At 40.6% G+C, this 20,278-nt stretch overlaps 2 protein-coding genes across 2 annotated transcripts in view; both read right to left on the bottom strand.

The window, feature by feature from the left end:
- CPA3 (carboxypeptidase A3) overlaps nucleotides 1-8,874 on the bottom strand; it is a gene marked incomplete at both ends in the record, with an annotated part of 35,556 nt that extends 26,682 nt beyond the window's left edge. Inside the window, 4 exon segments of the mRNA XM_079705173.1 lie at nucleotides 8,636-8,711; nucleotides 8,809-8,821; nucleotides 8,824-8,856; nucleotides 8,859-8,874. Coding sequence (XP_079561299.1) covers nucleotides 8,636-8,711; nucleotides 8,809-8,821; nucleotides 8,824-8,856; nucleotides 8,859-8,874 — 138 coding nt within the window.
- Nucleotides 8,875-16,073: 7,199 nt separating this feature from the next.
- The window catches only part of CPB1 (carboxypeptidase B1), a gene marked incomplete at both ends in the record, with an annotated part of 39,840 nt that continues 35,635 nt past the window's right edge, over nucleotides 16,074-20,278 (bottom strand). Inside the window, 2 exons of the mRNA XM_079704581.1 lie at nucleotides 16,074-16,261; nucleotides 18,208-18,292. Of these exons, the coding sequence (XP_079560707.1) occupies nucleotides 16,074-16,261; nucleotides 18,208-18,292 (273 nt within the window). The remainder of the gene's footprint in view (nucleotides 16,262-18,207; nucleotides 18,293-20,278) is intronic.

The raw sequence follows: 20,278 nt of genomic DNA, 5'->3' as shown, positions 1-20,278 counted from the left end.
GCTATGAGACTAGATATCAATTACAGGAAAAGAGCTATAAAAAATACAAACACATGGAGGCTAAACAATACATTACTTAATAACGAAGTGATCACTGAAGAAATCAAAGAGGAAATAAAAAAATACCTAGAAACAAATGACAATGGAGACACGACGACCCAAAACCTATGGGATGCAGCAAAAGCAGTTCTAAGAGGGAAGTTTATAGCAATACAATCCCACCTTAAGAAACAGGAAATATCTCGACTAAACAACCTAACCTTGCACCTAAAGCAATTAGAGAAAGAAGAACAAAAACATCCCAAAGTTAGCAGAAGGAAAGAAATCATAAAAATCAGATCAGAAATAAATGAAAAAGAAATGAAGGAAACAATAGCAAAGATCAATAAAACTAAAAGCTGGTTCTTTGAGAAGATAAACAAAATTGATAAACCATTAGCCAGACTCATCAAGAAAAAAAGGGAGAAGACTCAAATCAATAGAATTAGAAATGAAAAAGGAGAAGTAACAACTGACACTGCAGAAATACAAAAGATCGTGAGAGATTACTATAAGCAACTCTATGCCAATAAAATGGACAACCTGGAAGAAATGGACAAATTCTTAGAAATGCACAACCTGCCAAGACTGAATCAGGAAGAAATAGAACATATGAACAGACCAATCACAAGCACTGAAATTGAAACTGTGATAAAAAATCTTCCAACAAACAAAAGCCCAGGACCAGATGGCTTCACAGGCGAATTCTATCAAGCATTTAGAGAAGAGCTAACGCCTATCCTTCTCAAACTCTTCCAAAATATAGCAGAGGGAGGAACACTCCCAAACTCATTCTACGAGGCCACCATCACCTTGATACCAAAACCAGACAAGGATGTCACAAAGAAAGAAAACTACAGGCCAATATCACTGATGAACATAGATGCAAAAATCCTCAACAAAATACTAGCAAACAGAATCCAACAGCACATTAAAAGGATCATACACCATGATCAAGTGGGGTTTATCCCAGGAATGCAAGGATTCTTCAATATACGCAAATCAATCAACGTGATACACCATATTAACAAATTGAAGGAGAAAAACCATATGATCATCTCAATAGATGCAGAGAAAGCTTTCGACAAAATTCAACACCCATTCATGATAAAAACCCTGCAGAAAGTAGGCATAGAGGGAACTTTCCTCAACATAATAAAGGCCATATATGACAAACCCACAGCCAGCATCGTCCTCAATGGTGAAAAACTGAAACCATTTCCACTAAGATCAGGAACAAGACAAGGTTGCCCACTCTCACCACTCTTATTCAACCTAGTTTTGGAAGTTTTAGCCACAGCAATCAGAGAAGAAAAGCAAATAAAAGGAATCCAAATTGGAAAAGAAGAAGTAAAGCTGTCACTGTTTGCAGATGACATGATACTATACATAGAGAATCCTAAAGATGCTACCAGAAAACTACTAGAGCTAATCAATGAATTTGGTAAAGTTGCAGGATACAAAATTAATGCACAGAAATCTCTGGCATTCCTATATACTAATGATGAAAAATCTGAAAGTGAAATCAAGGAAACACTCCCATTTACCATTGCAACAAAAAGAATAAAATATCTAGGAATAAACCTACCTAAGGAGACAAAAGACCTGTATGCAGAAAATTATAAGACACTGATGAAAGAAATTAAAGATGATACAAATAGATGGAGAGATGTACCATGTTCTTGGATTGGAAGAATCAACATTGTGAAAATGACTCTACTACCCAAAGCAATCTACAGATTCAATGCAATCCCTATCAAAATACCACTGGCATTTTTCACAGAACTAGAACAAAAAATTTCACAATTTGTATGGAAACACAAAAGACCCCGAATAGCCAAAGCAATCTTGAGAACGAAAAATGGAGCTGGAGGAATCAGGCTCCCTGACTTCAGACTATACTACAAAGCTGCAGTAATCAAGACAGTATGGTACTGGCACAGAAACAGAAAGATAGATCAATGGAACAGGATAGAAAGCCCAGAGATAAACCCACGGACATATGGTCACCTTATCTTTGATAAAGGAGGCAGGAATGTACAGTGGAGAAAGGACAGTCTCTTTAATAAGTGGTGTTGGGAAAACTGGACAGGGACATGTAAAAGTATGAGATTCGATCACTCCCTAACACCATACACAAAAATAAGCTCAAAATGGATTAAAGACCTAAATGTAAGGCCAGACACTATCAAACTCTTAGAGGAAAACATAGGCAGAACACTCTATGACATAAATCACAGCAAGATCCTTTTTGACCCACCTCCTAGAGAAATGGAAATAAAGACAAAAATAAACACATGGGACCTAATGAAACTTAAAAGCTTTTGCACAGCAAAGGAAACCATAAACAAGACCAAAAGACAACCCTCAGAATGGGAGAAAATATTTGCAAATGAAGCAACTGACAAAGGATTAATCTCCAAAATTTATAAGCAGCTCATGCAGCTCAATAACAAAAAAACAAACAACCCAATCCAAAAATGGGCAGAAGACCTAAATAGACATTTCTCCACAGAAGATATACAGACTGCCAACAAACACATGAAAGGATGCTCAACATCTTTACTAATTAGAGAAATGCAAATCAAAACTACAATGAGATATCATCTCACGCCAGTCAGAATGGCCATCATCAAAAAATCTAGAAACAATAAATGCTGGAGAGGGTGTGGAAAAAAGGGAACACTCTTGCACTGCTGGTGGGAATGTGAATTGGTACAGCCACTATGGAGAACGGTATGGAGGTTCCTTAAAAAACTACAAATAGAACTACCATATGACCCTGCAATCCCACTACTGGGCATATACCCTGAGGAAACCATAATTCAAAAAGAGACATGTACCAAAATGTTCATAGCAGCCCTATTTACAATAGCCCGGAGATGGAAACAACCTAAGTGTCCATCATCGGATGAATGGGTAAAGAAGATGTGGCACATACGTACAATGGAATATTACTCAGCCATAAAAAGAAATGAAATTGAACTATTTGTAATGAGGTGGATGGACCTAGAGTCTGTCATACAGAGTGAAGTAAGTCAGAAAGAGAAAGACAAATACTGTATGCTGACACATATATATGGAATTTAAGAAAAAAAAAGGTCATGAAGAACATAGGGGTAAGACAGGAATAAAGACACAGACCTACTAGAGAATGGACTTGAGGATATGGGGAGGGGGAAGGGTAAGCTGTGACAAAGTGAAAGAGCGGCATGGACATATATACACTACCAAACGTAAGGTAGATAGCTAGTGGGAAGCAGCCGCATAGCACAGGGAGATCAGCTCGGTGCTTTGTGACCGCCTGGAGGGGTGGGATAGGGAGGGTGGGAGGGAGACGCAAAAGGGAGGGGATATGGGAACATATGTATACATATAACTGATTAAATTTGTGATAAAGCAAAAAAAAAAAAAAAAAAAATATTCTGTAATAACCTACTATGGGAAAAGAATCTGAAAAAGAATAGATATATGTATATGTACAACTGAACCACTTTGTTGCACACCTGAAACTAACACAACATTTTAAATCAACTATTCCTCAATATAAAATAAAAACTAAGTTAAAAAAATAAAATAAGATGTTCCTCAAGTTTATTTGACCACATATAATTTTTCACCCCTCTGGTTCCAAATCTTGACTTTTTGTAGAACTCAGTTTCTTATGGAACACAGTTTGACAAGCCCTTAAACTCATTAAAGTGATAATTAGACACCTTGATGGGTTTAAAATATTGGCATTTTTATGACTTGGTAACACTCCATTTTGTGTTTGTTAAGTAGCAAATCAAGCCATATTGTGATAACTGATGTTTATTATGATGACCTGCACATTTTTGAGATCCTAAAGGGCAGTCAGAGCCAACAAAGTAAGATTAAAATTATGTTCCTCATGGTTTAGGACTGGATGCCTTTTTATATCTGGACCATTTAAAGATGATCCCTGTGTGTGTGTGTGTGCGTGCGCGCGTGCCTGCGCACACATTACTTTTAGTGAAAATTTTAAACTGCGCGTATTTATGGTTGCACACACACAACCCATAGTTGACCCCCAGTTCAAGTCTAAATAGAACTCTTACTGAAGGGAGAACAGTAGGCTGACACCCAAAATCCTCCCGGGTAAGTTCTCATACAGGGTTCTGATTAGAGGCACTGTGTTATATGAAAAGTTCATGGCTTGGCAATCAATAGAGATGTAACTAGCAGGTTGGGCCTGTGACCCTGTAAGTTAACTGTCTCAATCTGTTTCCCCATCTGTAAAATGGGAATAACAGTAGCAACCTCTTAGTGTTAAATAGCAAAGGGAAGGCATCTGGCACGGAGGAGGAATTTAATAAAAACCTTTGGTGGGTTTGGACCTCTTTCGATAGATCTTCTTCAGGACAGGGTCTGTAACTTCTAAACTGGGATTCTGCCCAGCATCTAGCACATAGTGGGCTGCTTTATGAATGAATTAGTTAAGCATAAAACTTAATTTTGAAATAAACTAGGCATTTATTCTTATGTTGCTCCCTCTTGCTAAAGTCCATTAGCAGAAGAACTGGAATGTTCTCCTTCCCCGCCAAACCCTAGTATTTTTTTTTTTTTTTAACAAACTTGAGGTTGTTACTTCCCCAGGAATCCTTCTCTGACCACCCTAACCAGTTTATATCCCTCTGACAGCACTGGATACTTCTCCTTCAGAGCACACACCACAGTGGTGTCTCTCTGGCGCTCTGCTCTCTCTCTCTCTCTCAATTTATAAATATTGGATTAATGTCTATTCTCCCCAACAAGTCTGTAAACCTATATGAGGGCACACACCATGGCTGCTCTTGTTTGTCAATTTTATCTACAGTACTTAGCACAGAGTTTGGCACATAGAAAGCGCTGAATAAATATTTGAATGAATGAAAAAAAAAAAAAAAAAAAAAAAAAAAAAAAAAAAAGAAATGACTCTGTGTCATACACAGTGAAAGGAATTTGAGGTTCAACGTGACTGCAGTATGGACTCTTCTCTTAATAAACCTATGAGATTTTTGCAAATGTATTTAAGAACTGTTGACTATTAGGGAGTGGGAAAAAAAACTATTGTACTGATCACTTTTTTAGGACATAGTATATACAGTTGCAAAAAGAATGAGCAGCTTTTGGTTAATCCGTTTGCTTCTACCATCTTGGGGCCAATTGGAGTTGTTTCACCACTGATTTAGCCCCAGCATCTGTCTCTAATTGGGACTATGGATTAATATATGGCATCACCCTCCCCTGCCCCTGAGTCAGGCCTCAGAACCACATGTCCCAGTAAACTCTGGAATTCCTGGAAGGTTTGTGTCCAATGAAAGCATAATCTCTAGCCATGTCATTTTTCTAGCAGTATGTCCTTGGGCAAATTACTAAAACTCTTTGAGTTTCAGTCCTCGCCCCTAAAAAAGGGGCCAACAGTCCTCCATTGGGAGTGTTGTGAAGATTGTGAAACAGTTGTGACATGTGGGCCATGCAGGCATTTAGCAACCGCTGATTCCCTTCTCTTTATCTTCCTCTAGCTGAGACTTTCAGAAATTTGGTGAATGGGACTATAAAGATAGCATTCAGATTAAAGTAATTTAAGAAGATTCCAATTCGTGTTCTTCAAAATCATACTCAATTGTGAAACCCAACGAAGTATAATTTCCCAACCTTGGAAATGTAGAGAAAGTGCTCCCTTTCTACCCATCATGCCAAGCTTGCGGGCGTGTCTAAATCTACCTGGCTGTTTTGTGATTGACTTCCTCTCTACCTCTAGGTCAATCAGTTATGTGCCAATAGGGGGCTGCAGTGAACCAACCAATATTTATTGGCTTATTTGGATCAGGAAGCTACAGCCTGAATTAGACATGTGAGCGATGTAACGTGGGATGTAAAGGTAGGGCCCTCTAATCACAATAGCAATCTCTCTGTTCCAACAGGGTAATGTAGTACAAGAGTTAGGGCTCAGTGAACCTTCATGAGCATTTACTAAGCACCAGGCCCAGAGCTGGGTGCCAGGTTGTAGAGGTTAAGAAAAGAGAAGCAAGAAGTTCAGTGTGGGAGGCAGAGCCATATATGCACTTCCAACACGCTGACCAATGCCAGAGGCAAGCACACGTGTTCTAGGAGCACGACAGGCAACCCGAACTGGGTCATGAGAGTTGATGAACAGAGAAGGAATTCCTCCAGGAGATACTGCCTGAGCTGGGTCTTTTTTTTTTTTTTTTTTTTTTTTTGCGGTACGTGGGCCTCTCACTGTTGTGGCCTCTCCCGTTGCAGAGCACAGGCTCCGGACGCGCAGGCTCAGCGGCCATGGCTCACGGGCCCAGCCGCATGTGGGATCTTCCCGGACCGGGGCACGAACCCACGTCCCCTGCATTGGCAGGCGGACTCTCAACCACTGCGCCACCAGGGAAGCCCCTGAGCTGGGTCTTGAAGAATAAACAGCAGTGAGCCAAGTAAAGAGGGAAGTGCCTTCCTCCTGAGAAAAGGTAGGGCCAAAGTGGGTGAGTTTTTGGTGTTTATGGTGCTTGAAGGGTGAGAGAGAGGGTGGAGTGCAGAGGTTGGAGATTATGAAGTGCTTGGAATAGCACCCTGATCCCAACAGAAGATGCTTCTACGGTGCTTACTACGGCCAGGCCCACTTCTGAGCATTACCCAAATATTAGCTCATTTAGTCTTTACAACAACGTTAGAAAGTACGTGTGATTGTTACCCCCACTTTACAGAGGAGGAAATTGAGTCCCAGAGAGGTTAAGTAACTTGTATAAGGACACAGAGCTAGGGTAGAGCTGGGGTTGGAACCTCTGAAGACCATGCTCTTTCCAGACTAGGCTGCCTCTCATTAAAAAGCTTCAAGTGGAGGAATGCAGTTGTCCAGCTAGAGAGCAAGCAGGGTGCCATGAGGACTTGGCTTTGTGGGAGGCAGGGCTAGACCCCTGAACACGAGACAAACTGTAATTGTCTATTGAAATCGTCCCTGTAAAAGGTAGGGCAGACGTGAATTTGGCAGTGACAGAGGAATGAAGAGGAGAGTATGGATGTGAAAACCGTTTGGGAATCAGTACAGGAAGAACTTTTGATTGATTTGATGTGGAGATAAGGGGGTATCTGACTAGGTCTCAGATTCCATTCTGGCTTTAAATTTGATATGTCATCTTGGTCATTTAATTTACTGTCTTTGAACTTAAGTTATTGTTTTCAACAAGTTCCATTTGGACACTGACATTGCAAGTCTGATGGAGAATTTGAAACGATGTACGTAAGGTGGCTGGCACGGTGTGTCTTGTGCATAGGAGCAGCTGAATAACTGAGAAAATGATAACTTTAGCCCACTGGATTTTAAAAGACGGATCTAACTTCAAGAGTTTTCTTTCACAGTGGACCTGCTCTTGGAAAGGGTCACATCTTGATATTATCAACCAGTGCATTGCTGTTATCAGGTAACCAGTACCTTGATGTTATCGTAATTTTGACAGAAATTATGCCACTGGTACAGATCAGTGTGGGAGTGAGGAGAATGGAGCAGGCAAGGCACTACCAGCAGGGAGGGAGAAGAGGCCAGGATAAAGGTGTCAGGAGCATCTCCCTGTTTCACACTTTCACCTAGAAAAAGCTGTTGTTTGCAAAGCTTTTGGGTGGGAAAACAGAAGTGGTAATTTGGGGAAAAATAAATAAAAACAAGGGAAGTACTGGCAACTGGCTGAATTATCCAAGTAGCTCCTGTCACTTCCCCCTCTCTTTGTCTTTGGTAGCTCCGTGGGCATTGAAAATAAAAGACAAAAGAAGCAGGTTTTAGGGAACAGAAAATAAATGCTGGAGAGGGTGTGGAGAAAAGGGAACACTCTTGCACTGCTGGTGGGAATGTGAATGGTACAGCCACTATGGAGAACAGTATGGAGGTTCCTTAAAAAACTAAAAATAGAACTACCATATGACCCAGCAATCCCACTACTAGGCATATACCCTGAGAAAACCATAATTCAAAAAGAGACATGTACCAAAATGTTCATTGCAGCTCTATTCACAATAGCCTGGAGCTGGAAACAACCTAAGTGTCCATCATCGGATGAATGGATAAAGAAGATGTGGCACATATATACAATGGAATATTACTCAGCCATAAAAAGAAACGAAACTGAGCTATTTGTAATGAGGTGGATAGACCTAGAGTCTGTCATACAGAGTGAAGTAAGTCAGAAAGAGAAAGACAAATACCGTATGCTAACACATATATACGGAATTTAAAAAAAAAATGTCATGAAGAACCTAGGGGTAAAACGGGAATAAAGACACAGACCTACTTGAGAATGGACTTGAGGATATGGGGAGGGGGAAGGGTAAGCTGTGACAAAGCGAAAGAGAGGCATGGACATATATACAGTACCAAACATAAGGTAGATAGATAGTGGGAAGCAGCCGCAGAGCACAGGGAGATCAGCTCGGTGCTTTGTGACTGCCTGGAGGGGTGGGATGGGGAGGGTGGGAGGGAGGGAGATGCATGAGGGAAGGGATGTGGGAACAGATGTATATGTATGACTGATTCACTTTTTTATAAAGCAGAAACTAATAAAAAAAAGAGAAAAAAAAAACCCTCTATTTGCTTTACCTGGTTGGTTTTGGCCAAGTCCTTTATGATGTTTGCTTGTTTTTCATCCTGGGGCTTCACACGTAGCACCTTCTCCCTTTAAGAATACAAAAGATGAAACCTGTAAACTGTAAAGAAGCGTTTCATAATCCTCTTCCCACATGGAGTCTGGAACGCAGGGCGGCAAGATTCACCTGTCAAAGCGACAGGAGCAATTGCAAGGGCGACAGCGATCAAACCAGAGGCAGGATGAACCTCATGGTTCTTCCTTGCCTGTCCCAAGCCCCTCTGCCAGTTCTATGCCTCAGCTCTTGTCTGGAGGAGAAGGTCATTTCCTCTTAGGGTTCTGGTGGATGAAATGCCCCCCCCCACCATATTTTCTAGTTGGGGAGGGGAGTAGGGTGGCAACACTAATACTAAATGCCCATTTTGTGACAGGTGAATTCCATGCTACTCGTATACCTTTTACAATTGGGAATACCCATTTTACAGATGAGATGAGAGGCAGATTCCTTGTTTAGCAAATAACTTGCCCAAGGAAGCAGAGCTAGTATGTTGAGATTTGAACCCAGTTCTTTGTTCTAAAATACTACTCTACCATATGCTTGAATTGAAGGATGGAAGGACTCGGTTTAAATTTGCACTTGGAACCCGAGATGAGTTTGGGTATCTGGCCACAGAGCCCTGATGGGTGGTCCTTAATAGCAAACCTTTTTTTTTTTTAACATCTTTATCGGAGTGTAATTGCTTTACAATGGTGTGTTAGTTTCTGCTCTATAACAAAGTGAATCAGCTATACATATACATATATCCCCATATCTCTTCCTTCTTGCATCTCCCTCCCACCCACCCTCCCTTTCCCACCCCTCTAAAACATATGTTTTTGAAGCTACATTGTAAATTGTTAAAATAAGAACTTTTGATTACAAATTATTTTGAATATAGTAAAAGTACTGTAAGTAATCTGGAAAACATTGGTATGTTCACTGTCTAGATTTTATACTTTTGCCATCGTTTCTCGGTACCTCTCTTGGTAAAGAAGTAAACATTACAGAAATTGCTAAATTACTCACATCCCCACTCCTTTCCTGTTTCCCTCCCTCTGTCCTCAGGGGGAACCCCTATTCGTAAAGCAACTTGAGGACATTTAGAGGGCAAGATAATGTGGTTGCTCAAATGTTTGTTCATGGGCTGCTCTCTTCAGGGTCTAGATGCTGTAGGTGCCCAGTAAATGCTTTTTGAAAGTTGAATTACTGAGGGTCATTTATAAACCATTTTAAACAGTGTCTTGGGGGGAGGTCTTTAATCTTGAACAAAACTCAGTTAATTATGGATTATTTGGGAGAAGGCAACACTTTTACCCAGAATTATAGGTAACCTAATATACTGAGTGAATTTAATCAGATAACTTATTAGAATTTCCTTTAAACCTACCTCTTCATGTATAGATGGTCATACATGAAACTTCTCAGAGTCATAGTTGTATATTTTTATTATCAAAATAATACTGTTGGGGAGATGCCCCTGTTACATGTATAGCAGCGATAGCTTCATTCCTCTCCACCTGATAGATGTGCAATGTGATCGGTCCCCCAAGAGGGTTCCCTTGCTGCAACCCTGCAGGTAAGGAAGTGGAGGGGTTTACAGATGCCTTCATGTTCTTGACATTGGACAAGCTTATCAGCACTAGAAAATCCCAAGGCAAATTCTTGCTCTGTTGATTCTAAGGGGGCGCTTGGCAGGAGTACAGAGGAAAAGGAAGAACTTGACTTTGGAGTTAGACAAACGTAACCTCAGGGTGGCTCCCAGACACTAGCTACTTTACCTTGAGCAGGCTGCCTAGTCATTCCAGGCCTTGGTTTCCTCATCTGTAAAATAGGGATGCACATGGGACTCTAACAACTGGCTGTGAGGGCTAAGTGAGATGCATATGTAAGGGACTTGGTGGATGGTAGGTACAAAAAACATGCCTGTGTTCTCTAAGCAGTTAATACAATTGTCAAGTTCTGTAAACACACTTGCTGGCCACTGTCAGGCTGCAGAACTGATGAGTATCAACATGTATCATGTGGTAGGTTAAAGTGGTAGCTGTTGTCCTGTAAGGCCAAAATATCTCTCTGTATTTGGTTTAATGTGGACTGCTTAAAGAAAAAAAAATTTTGTTATAGTTTTGCTTTTTGGAATTTTGTTTGGATTCTAAAAGTAATAAATGCCCATTGAAAATAATTTAGCAAAATATGGAAAAGTTGAAGGAAGAAAATAGAAGTCACTCTTAATTCTAGCATTCTGATATATTTTCCATGCTAAAGCTTTTTTCTGTGTGACTACTTTTAAAGCTGTATAGAGAAGACTTGTGTGTCTGTTTTTCAGGTCAGCTAGGAAGGACACTTATTTTTTTTTTTTGTGGTACGCGGGCCTCTCAACTGTTGTGGCCTCTCCCGTTGCGGAGCACAGGCTCCGGACGCGCAGGCTCAGTGGCCATGGCTCACGGGCCCAGCCTCTCCGCGGCATGTGGGATCCTCCCGGACCGGGGCACGAATCCGTGTCCCCTGCATCGGCAGGCGGACCCTCAACCACGGTGCCACCAGGGAAGCCTGGAAGGGCACTTTTATTTGGGTATCTAAGTAAATGTTTGAAGGATCCTGGTATTTCTCAAGATAAAACTTTGATAATAAATAATCTTTGACTTCTTAATATCTGTTGCATATTGACAGTTCCTTGTTTCTGGAATAGGACATACACATATGATGCTTTAAGACCTCCCACCCCTCCCCAATCTATTTAGCCCCTGAAAAACAATTCAATAGATGGATTTCAAGAATATTTTGGAGCTCTTTCTCAGAACAAGTATGGTTTCTTAGCAGGCATAGTTCAGTAAAACCTTGTATTACTGAATCAAGATTTATGAAAGGTCTTGGCATATGTATGGAGTAGGATGAATAGGTGTTAGACACCATATCATTTTAGGATTGACTATGTAAGATGGTGTGATGTTTCATAGGTTAATTTAATCTATTTAAAAATATTTAAAGTTGAATGCCTCACACGACAATAATTTTCCATCTTTCTGGATCTTTGCACTCCTCAGATTTTTGTATGTCTAGACACAGTTAAAAATACCACTGTATTTTTTAAACTATGCTTTTCTGCATATTTTTCAAACCTTATCACTATAAAAGAAATGTCCTAGAAAATGGAAGTGAAAGTTCTCTTATGATTTACTACAATCTTTCAGATAATTCTCTATCTTCAAATCAAATATAGTAAACTTCTGGAATACCTTTAGATGTCTCATAAAGAATATGTTGAAAGGAAAATTTGTTGCCTTTAGTTACGGATATTGGATTTTTTAACATTGAAATTAAACTGCCCTGGAAAATGCTGGAGAGAAACTTGTCTTTTATTAGTTTCAGGAAAGGTGGCATTTCTGGACAGAGACGTGGGTGAGTGATACAGGCAGTGTCAGACCTGGCTAGAGGGGGAGTGACTACCTGCTCAAATGAGATGACCTAAGAGGCTCATCAATACCCCTTTTGGCCCCCAAATCATTAACTATCATGGTTCCTCCGTCTTCCTTCTACTCCTGAAATTCTCTCTTTGACCAATGCATATAGGTTATCTGGCAAAGTAGGTGAACACATGAGATGCGATTCTAGATATGTAGACCTCCCATATTCCAGACTGGGAAACCAGTCTTGCTATTTTGTAGCAACACTGTTTGAGGTAGGAAAGATCCAGGGGGCCGAGCCCCTGCTGTTCGTTAATTGCTGCTTTGGGGAGGTGAGAGTTAGGGACTGAAGGAGCTTAGAGCCTGTCCTAGGTCCTTCTCAGGGTGGGAATTAGCCAAAGAAAGGGAGAATAGAGGTGCCCTCACAGCCAGGGGCTCCTGTGTGGGCAAGGCTGGGCAATGTCTGGTCTCGCAAGGCAGCAGAGTCTCTGGTCAGCTGGGCAGGAAGGCATAAAGTACTATATTGCACTGGAGAGGCCTAAAGCAAGAACTTCTTTTCTCTTTTTTCTTGGTGAAGCTCAGGCAAGTGACACTGCTAGCCTGCTAGCTGTTAACTTTCAGTTGGCAAGAGATACAGCAAAAATGTCTCCAGTGCATGAAATCTCAGGTACATGGATTTTATTTGCTTTCCTGTTTCTAATTCTTCTTAAAAATTCCTTGAAATTTTAGAAAAGCCCATGTATATTCCTAATTTCTGTTTTAAAGCACTGAACTTTGGGCCACAGCATCCCTTAGATAGAAGTCGATGGCACCTGCTAGAGGTAGGGTAAGGCAGTGTCCTGTGGAACTGAGTTGAATGATACACCTCCAGCAAGATAACTTCACTCAGGTAAGTATGGTTGAGTTAGCTTTGCAATTCACATGGATATAACTTAAACAGAATGGGAGAAAGAAACAATAATTTCCCTAAATTACATCTGTTTTAAAAATCAGCATCAATACTGCTTAAGAATTTACGGGAATTTCTTTTTTGTCACTTAAGGGTCTCTGTTTTTCTGTGCCTATTTAAATGATATATTACTAAATTATTTTGAAGATGGTTGCCTGACAAATTGTAGCAGCTGCACTGCTACCATCTAGTGGACAATTAATGCAATTAATCATTCTTTGGCTTGACAGCTTCCAAACAGATCATTGTGACGTTAATGGATTCTGTTTTTGAATGGAACACTGTTATAGATATTTCAACATATTATGCTAGATAGGGAATCTTCTCTTCCTTGAATCTACATGGAAAACAATGAGGTAATGTTTTGTTCTATGATTTTAAAGTAAGCAATGCCCCAAATTATAATCTAAATACATATTATTATATTTTAAAATTTGAACTTTGCACAGTACTCTCCAACATTACTAGCATGTTTAGTTTTAATTCTGGAAAACTTCAGGTCATGTTTGACATACAAGTCACTGGCACCTTCTTGTTTCACTTCCAGTCTGCTTTCCACACCGTAGCCTGGCTGGTGTTTAAAAAAACAAAAAACTCTTATCATGTCATTTACAATTTAGTGGCTTCTCATTGCTCTTTTTTTATTGAATGAAAGATTCTTTAAATTCTATAGTACTTTACAGTTTTCAAAAGTTTCACACACATGATTTCATATAATCACATAATAACCCCTTTTTCCCCCTATCTCTATATTGCCCCTTCCACATTCCCTCTCCCCACTGGTAACCACTGGTTTGTTCTCTATATCTGTGAATCTGCCTGTTTTTTTTTTATTCACTAGTTTGTTGTATTTTTTAGATTCCATATATAGTGATATTGTACAGTATTTGTCTTTCTCTGTCTGACTTATTTCACTCAGCATAATGCCCTCCTAGTCCATCCATGTTGCTGCAAATGGCAAAATTTCATTCTTTTTTATGAATGAGTAGTATTCCATTGTATCTATGTACCATATCTTCTTCATCCATTCATCTGTTGATGGACACTTATGTTGCTTCCATATATTGGCAATTGTAAATAATGCTGCTGTGAACATTGGGGTGCATGTATCATTTCAAATTAGTGTTTATATTTTTTTGGATATATACCCAGGAGTGGAATTGCTGGGTCATATGGTAGTTCCACTTTTAGTTTTTTGAGAAACTTCCATACTGTTTTCCACAGTGGCTGCACCAATTTACATTCCCACCAATAGTGTAGGAGGGTTCCCTTTTCTCCACATCCTCACCAACATTTGTTATTTGTGTTCTTTTTGTTGATAGCCATTCTGACAGGTGTGAGGTGATATCTTGTTGTTGTTTTGATTTGCATTTCCCTGATGATTAGCGATGTAGAGCATCTTTTCATGTGCCTGTTGGCCATCTGCATTTTCCCTTTGGGAAAATGTCTATTCAGTTCTTCTGCCCATTTTTTTTTTTTATTTTTTATTTTTTTTGCGGCACGCGGGCCTCTCACTGCTGTGGCCTCTCCTGTCGCAGAGCACAGGCTCCGGACGCGCAGACTCAGCAGCCACGGCTCACGGGCCCAGCCACTCCGCGGCACGCGGGATCCTCCCGGACTGGGGCACGAACCCGCGTCCCTTGCATCGGCAGGCGGACTCCCAACCACTGCGCCACCAGGGAAGCCCTTTTCTGCCCATTTTTTAATCCGGTTGTTTATTTTTTTGATGTTGAGTTGTATGAGCTGTTTATATAAGTCAGGTATTAACCCCTCATCAGTCAAATCATTTGCAAATATCTTCTCCCACTCAGTAGGTTGCCTTTTTGTTTTGTCAGTGGTTTTCTTTGCTGTGCAAAAGCTTTTAAATTTAATTAGGTCCCATTTGTTTATTTTTGCTTTGGTTTCCTTTACTTATTAATCTATGACAAAGGAGGCAAGAATATACAATGGGGAAAAGACAGTCTCTTCAGTAAGTGGTGCTGGGAAAACTGGACAGCCACTTGTAAAAGAATGAAATTAGAACATTCTCTAATACCATATAGAAAAATAAACTCGAAATGGATTAAAGACCTAAATGTAAGACCGGATACTATAAAACTCCTAGAGGAAACCATAGGCAGGACACTGTTTGACACAAATTGCAGCAATATTTTTTTGGATCCGTCTCCTAAGGCTTCTCATTGTTCTTAGATCAGTTGTTCCAAATCCTTAACATGACCTCTAACCCTGCCTGATATGATCCCCAACTCCCTCCTCAGCCCTTTCACATGCCCCTGTTCCCTCAGTTCTCTGAGTTCCACCCTCTCTTGCTTTCTTCTTACAGCGTCTGCATAGTTACAGGGCCTGGAAGGGGTGCTCCCTTCTTCGAGCTAACTGTGAATCATTCTTCAGGCTTTAGCACTTCCTGAGAGAGCTTCCTCCTCCACGTCAGATAGCTAATATAAATTAAATCACGAATTAGTACATTATTAGTTAAATAATTATTTGTTTCATGTCCATCTTCTCAAGTGGCTTATACAACCATTGAGGGCAGAAATGTTTTCTTTCTTTTTCATTGCTGTGTCCTCAATTGCTTAGCAAAGTGCTTGGCATGTGGTAAACAGCTCAGAAAATAACTTGAGTGAGCCGAGATGAAAGCTAAACCACGATTGGATCGTTTCACCTATACCACATTTTACAGTCCTGGATTTCCCCTTGTATGTCTTCTTCCTCATCAGTACCCCACTGTAACCTGTGCATGTCTGCAGTCTGCCAGGGTTGACAACACTCCAAGGACTTTAACTCCCGTACGGCTGACCTACATCATTGGTTGTGCACGGCTTGCCTTAGTCATTCGTTCACATCTTTTTTCCCCCAAAGAAGTAGACAGTCTGTCAGGTTTTTCAGTTGTAATGGTTCATTTTTATTATGATCAATATTAAAGACCCAGGTAGTTTAATAGACCCAGAATCTTAAAAGAAAGAGGAGGATCTGGAAAACATCTAGGCAAACAAAAGTCACAATTCAGGATAGAAAAGAAACAAAGAGTGAGCATTTAGAAATAAGGCTGTTAGCGCTCTGGGCTAGTACAGATGTTTCAGGACATAGCCGGTAATGTATTTGATCGCCAGCATCGTCTCCTCACAGGTTGGCCGGATCTGGGATTCAGGGAGGGCAAAGCCATATCTGCTTGTATCCCGGAGTTCAAAGGTGAAGGAATATTTGATTCCTTCGTCATAAGCCCAGTCATCAGAGCCCCCAGCAGCAGGATCTGAAATAAGCAAACAGAAGAAAGAAAAATTTTACATCTAGAAAGGAGATTTCAAAACGCCACCAGCTTTCTTTTATAATTACGAATGTTTTACTGCACAAAACAGTATAGGTAGGCAAATTTTCTAGTAACCTGGATCACAAAAGCTATGGGGGCTGTTTTAAAAATTTGCCCAATCTTACCTCTAAGTCTACTTAGGGGGAGTGATGTGTTTAATACCCTAGGAAGTATGTAATTTGTAATATATAAACTTCTCAGGGGCTTCCCTGGTGGCGCAGTGGTTGAGAGTCCGCCTGCCAATGCAAGGGAAGCGGGTTCGTGCCCCGGTCCAGGAAGATCCCACATGCCACGGAGCGGCTGGGCCTGTGAGCCATGGCCGCTGAGCCTGCGCGTCCAGAGCCTGTGCTCCGCAACGGGAGAGGCCACAACAGTGAGAGGCCTGCGTACCGCAAAAAAATAAAAAAATAAAAAACTTCTCAGAGTGCTTGTATGCTGAGGTAAACTGTGCTATGTAGTGTGTAATCTGTTTACAAAATATATACAGTTTCTGGGAAAAGGATGTGTATCTCCTAGAAGAATAAGGAAAACTGCATGATGACTGGTGAGAGGAGAGGACTCCAAACCCTGCTGAAACTGTGCTGAATGATGAAACTGGAGCAGCTTGAGGGCAGGGCTGTGCCTTCATTTTTGTTTCTTCAGCGTCTGGCATATGGCCTGGCACAGATGAGGCATTCCTTCAGTTATTCATTCGGTGACAGTTATGATGTCATTCATTTATTCAGTCACTCATTTGTTCATTCATTCATTCATTCAGTCAACAGTTGTACAGCTCTCACTGAGCAGCAGGCCATGTGCTCAACTCTGGAGATGCTAGGACAAAGGAAGGACATGGCCCCTGCCCTCCAGGGACTCACACTGTAATGGAAGGAGAAACCTCATTGAACTTGCCTGAAGAAAACCTACAAGAAGTTCACAATATGTGAATAGGTGCAATGTCACTGTGGGTTATTTCTGATAGAACCCCCTTAAGAAAATAGTATACCCCATCTGATACAGAGAAGTTTAATAAAGGACAAGAATACAGGAAACTGTATTCTACATGAAGCTTTTAGAAACCCCTCAGGATTGGAGCCTCTCCAACTGCATTGAAGCCCCCTTGATGATGGGACCGGCCTTTTTTGCTTGTATTTCTGGTCCTTTAAGACCTGGGGCAGAAAGAAATCATGCAAAGGCAAATATATGTAGAAACTGAAAATGGGGCCTGCAGAATGCGCCTTCCCAGTGAAATCCGAACTGCAGCCCTAAGGCTCTGGGGTCTAGCCCCTATCTAACTCTTTTGCCACTTGCTTGCATCCCTTGCAAATAGCCTGAGCCTGAAGTAGCCTTTCGAAACGGCCATCTGTTTAGCCAGGAAAACCTTCCCTCTGTTACTTTCCTCCAGCAATTGTCCTTCCAGATGAAGCTTCTGTGTCATCATCCTGGGAACTTATTCCTGATACTGTGGAGTGGGGTGGTTAGTCTTCGGGTGTGCTCTTTTCTTAGACATCCTTCTATCGCAGCACTTAGCTCCTGTATGACAATTAATGTTTACTCTCCCCGCTTCCCTGCTGTGGGTTCTTTGAAGGTTGCTCCAGTCCTCCTCCTTCCTTCCTCCTTCCCTCTTGCCTTCTCTCCATCCTTCTCTCCTTTCTCCCCTAGCATCTGTTGAGGGCCTGGCAAGTGGTAGACGCTCAATAGATGTCTACGAAGAGCAAATGTTTCCGTGGGCTGAAAGGGATATTTCTCCCCCTTTTTTCTGAACAGGAAACTGATTACATATTTTATAAAAAAATTCACTGTCAGGCAAAAGTCACATGCTTTAAATGATAGAAAGGAAAGACGCCGGGAACCATTTGTTGCCTTTTAAGCAGGTGGATTCTTTGCACAGTTCTGACGCCAAGACTTACAGATTGTTGAAGCTCCTGGGCCATATTTGTACTTGGTGCCGTGCAGTGTGGCAAGTTCTTTCGTGGCAGCTTTAGCCATGCTGTTCTGCAAAAGAGCCAGCAGTAAGTGAGTGAAGAAATAAAAGCACACACCGACAAAAAACCAAACATCTGTACATTATTTTTAAGACGTTGAAGACATTAAGTCACAGTTCAGGTTAGTGTTTTAAACTTACTCAGTGCGCATCCCCATTTTCCAGCGAACTTTGTCATATGATCCAAGTGATTCTTGTGGAAGGATGTCTTCCCTAATGCCCTCCTCAAGCACTCACTCTGAGCTTCCCTTTGTCACACATAGAGTTGTGTCATATTGTGTCAATACCATTAGCTGCCCTCTGAGTTCTCAGTGACTTTTTCTGTCCTTTATCTCCATGTCCCCGGGGCCTAGCCCAGGGTTTGTTACTTAGTGGTTACTCAGTAACTGTTCGTTGAAGCTCTGAGATGGTTAACACTCTTCTTACCCTATTATTTGAGAATTAGGTCCTTACATTTATTTTAAATGATCGTTGCAGTAAAATCTGGATCCTAGCTGTAAACTCTGTTGTATTCAGAGTTTATTCTTTTACTTTGTTTTCTTTTTTATTTACATAGAATTTAGTTGCTCTTTTTTTTCTGGAATTCTTATTTAGGCTTGTTAAACATTTTTTTTTAAACCCTTAGTTCAGGCTGGAGAAATGAGGCTATAGTGATTTGTAACTGTCCCAGATACCACATTTACTGACATAGTAAAATGTCACTGGGTATGAAGAATTAGGTTATATCTAAGGATTAGTCTGGCAAATCTATCTTGTCTCTGGAGCTTGTGAGAGAAAAGCAGGAGGCAAGGAGGTCTTTGTGGTTGTGCAAAGAGATTGTCTACCTATTAGAGGCAAACAAACAAAAATCAAAAACGTACAAAATAATTCCAAACAAAACAATGCAAAAACCACCTGGAAATAGGGCAGGTTATAAAGCGAAGATTAAGTCATGACAGAATTATGTGAGTTGGGGTAGGAGTGTTAAAAACCACTCAAAAGAATGATTGGATAGTCGGTGCAACCTTCAGTGATAGTGTAAAAATGCTTAAGAATGGACAATTCCAAGGAGGAGTGGTAGTTCCAGCATGGAAGATTTTTTAGACTGAAAAATGAGAGAACATTTATTTTATTTCAAAAGGCAGAACATTTGAATTCCAGAATTTAAAAAAGTAGCAAGTATTAACTTATTATTATTATTTTTTTATTAGAAGCAGCATCACCTTCTCATCAGACCCGATGCCCTCCCGCCCCTACACCCAGCCCCTCAGGGAGAAGGGCTGTGCACTCAGCTAGTCCCTGCACAGTAAACTCTCCAGTGTCCACTGATAAATTGTCTGTTTAACTGAATCACTTTGAAAGCAAGCTTTACTTTTCTGTCTGGAGAACACAGATTTGTGAATCTGATTGTTACTATAGGAGAATTAGCCGTAACTCATTCTGGCTATGAGACTAGCTATATTTCTTACTTGGGCATCATAATTGTCTTGTACATATGCCTGGAAAACTGTTGAAGCTGGTGATGACGTCAGAATAATCCTGTTTTTACAAAAGAGCAGCTTCCCTTCCCTTGTTCTAATATTAAAACCAGTTCAGTAAAGTCTTAGTCAAATTGATGAGGGCATGGCTGTAAGACTTCAAGAATTTCAGCTCCCAAAGCATCAATGCTTCATCGAAACAAATGGTAAATTTGGAAATTTAAAAGGAATTATAAAACTTAAATCATGACTTTCTGGCCTGAAATGATGCAATCAGTTTCTTGGAACTAACTTATTATTCTTAGAGTTTTGGGACAGTAATTTGAACATTTTAGGGTTTCATTTCCCTTTTTCCCAAATTGGTAAACTAATATATGCTTTCTCATACTGTATGGAATCTTTACTGTTGTGATCTAAAGGTATTGTTTCTGTTGTTTAATCTTATTCTAACCAACATACTAGAGTTAGGTCTTCTCTCCATCCTTTAGTATAAGGCCTGTTGCCAGTTGAAATCAGAAATAATCTGTAAACATTGCACAA

Source organism: Hyperoodon ampullatus, assembly GCF_949752795.1.
Source record: "Hyperoodon ampullatus genome assembly, chromosome: 5".
Taxonomy (NCBI): Eukaryota; Metazoa; Chordata; class Mammalia; order Artiodactyla; family Ziphiidae; genus Hyperoodon; species Hyperoodon ampullatus.
The sequence above is the reverse complement of the archived record's forward strand: the minus strand, read 5'-3'. Positions and strand labels throughout refer to the sequence as shown.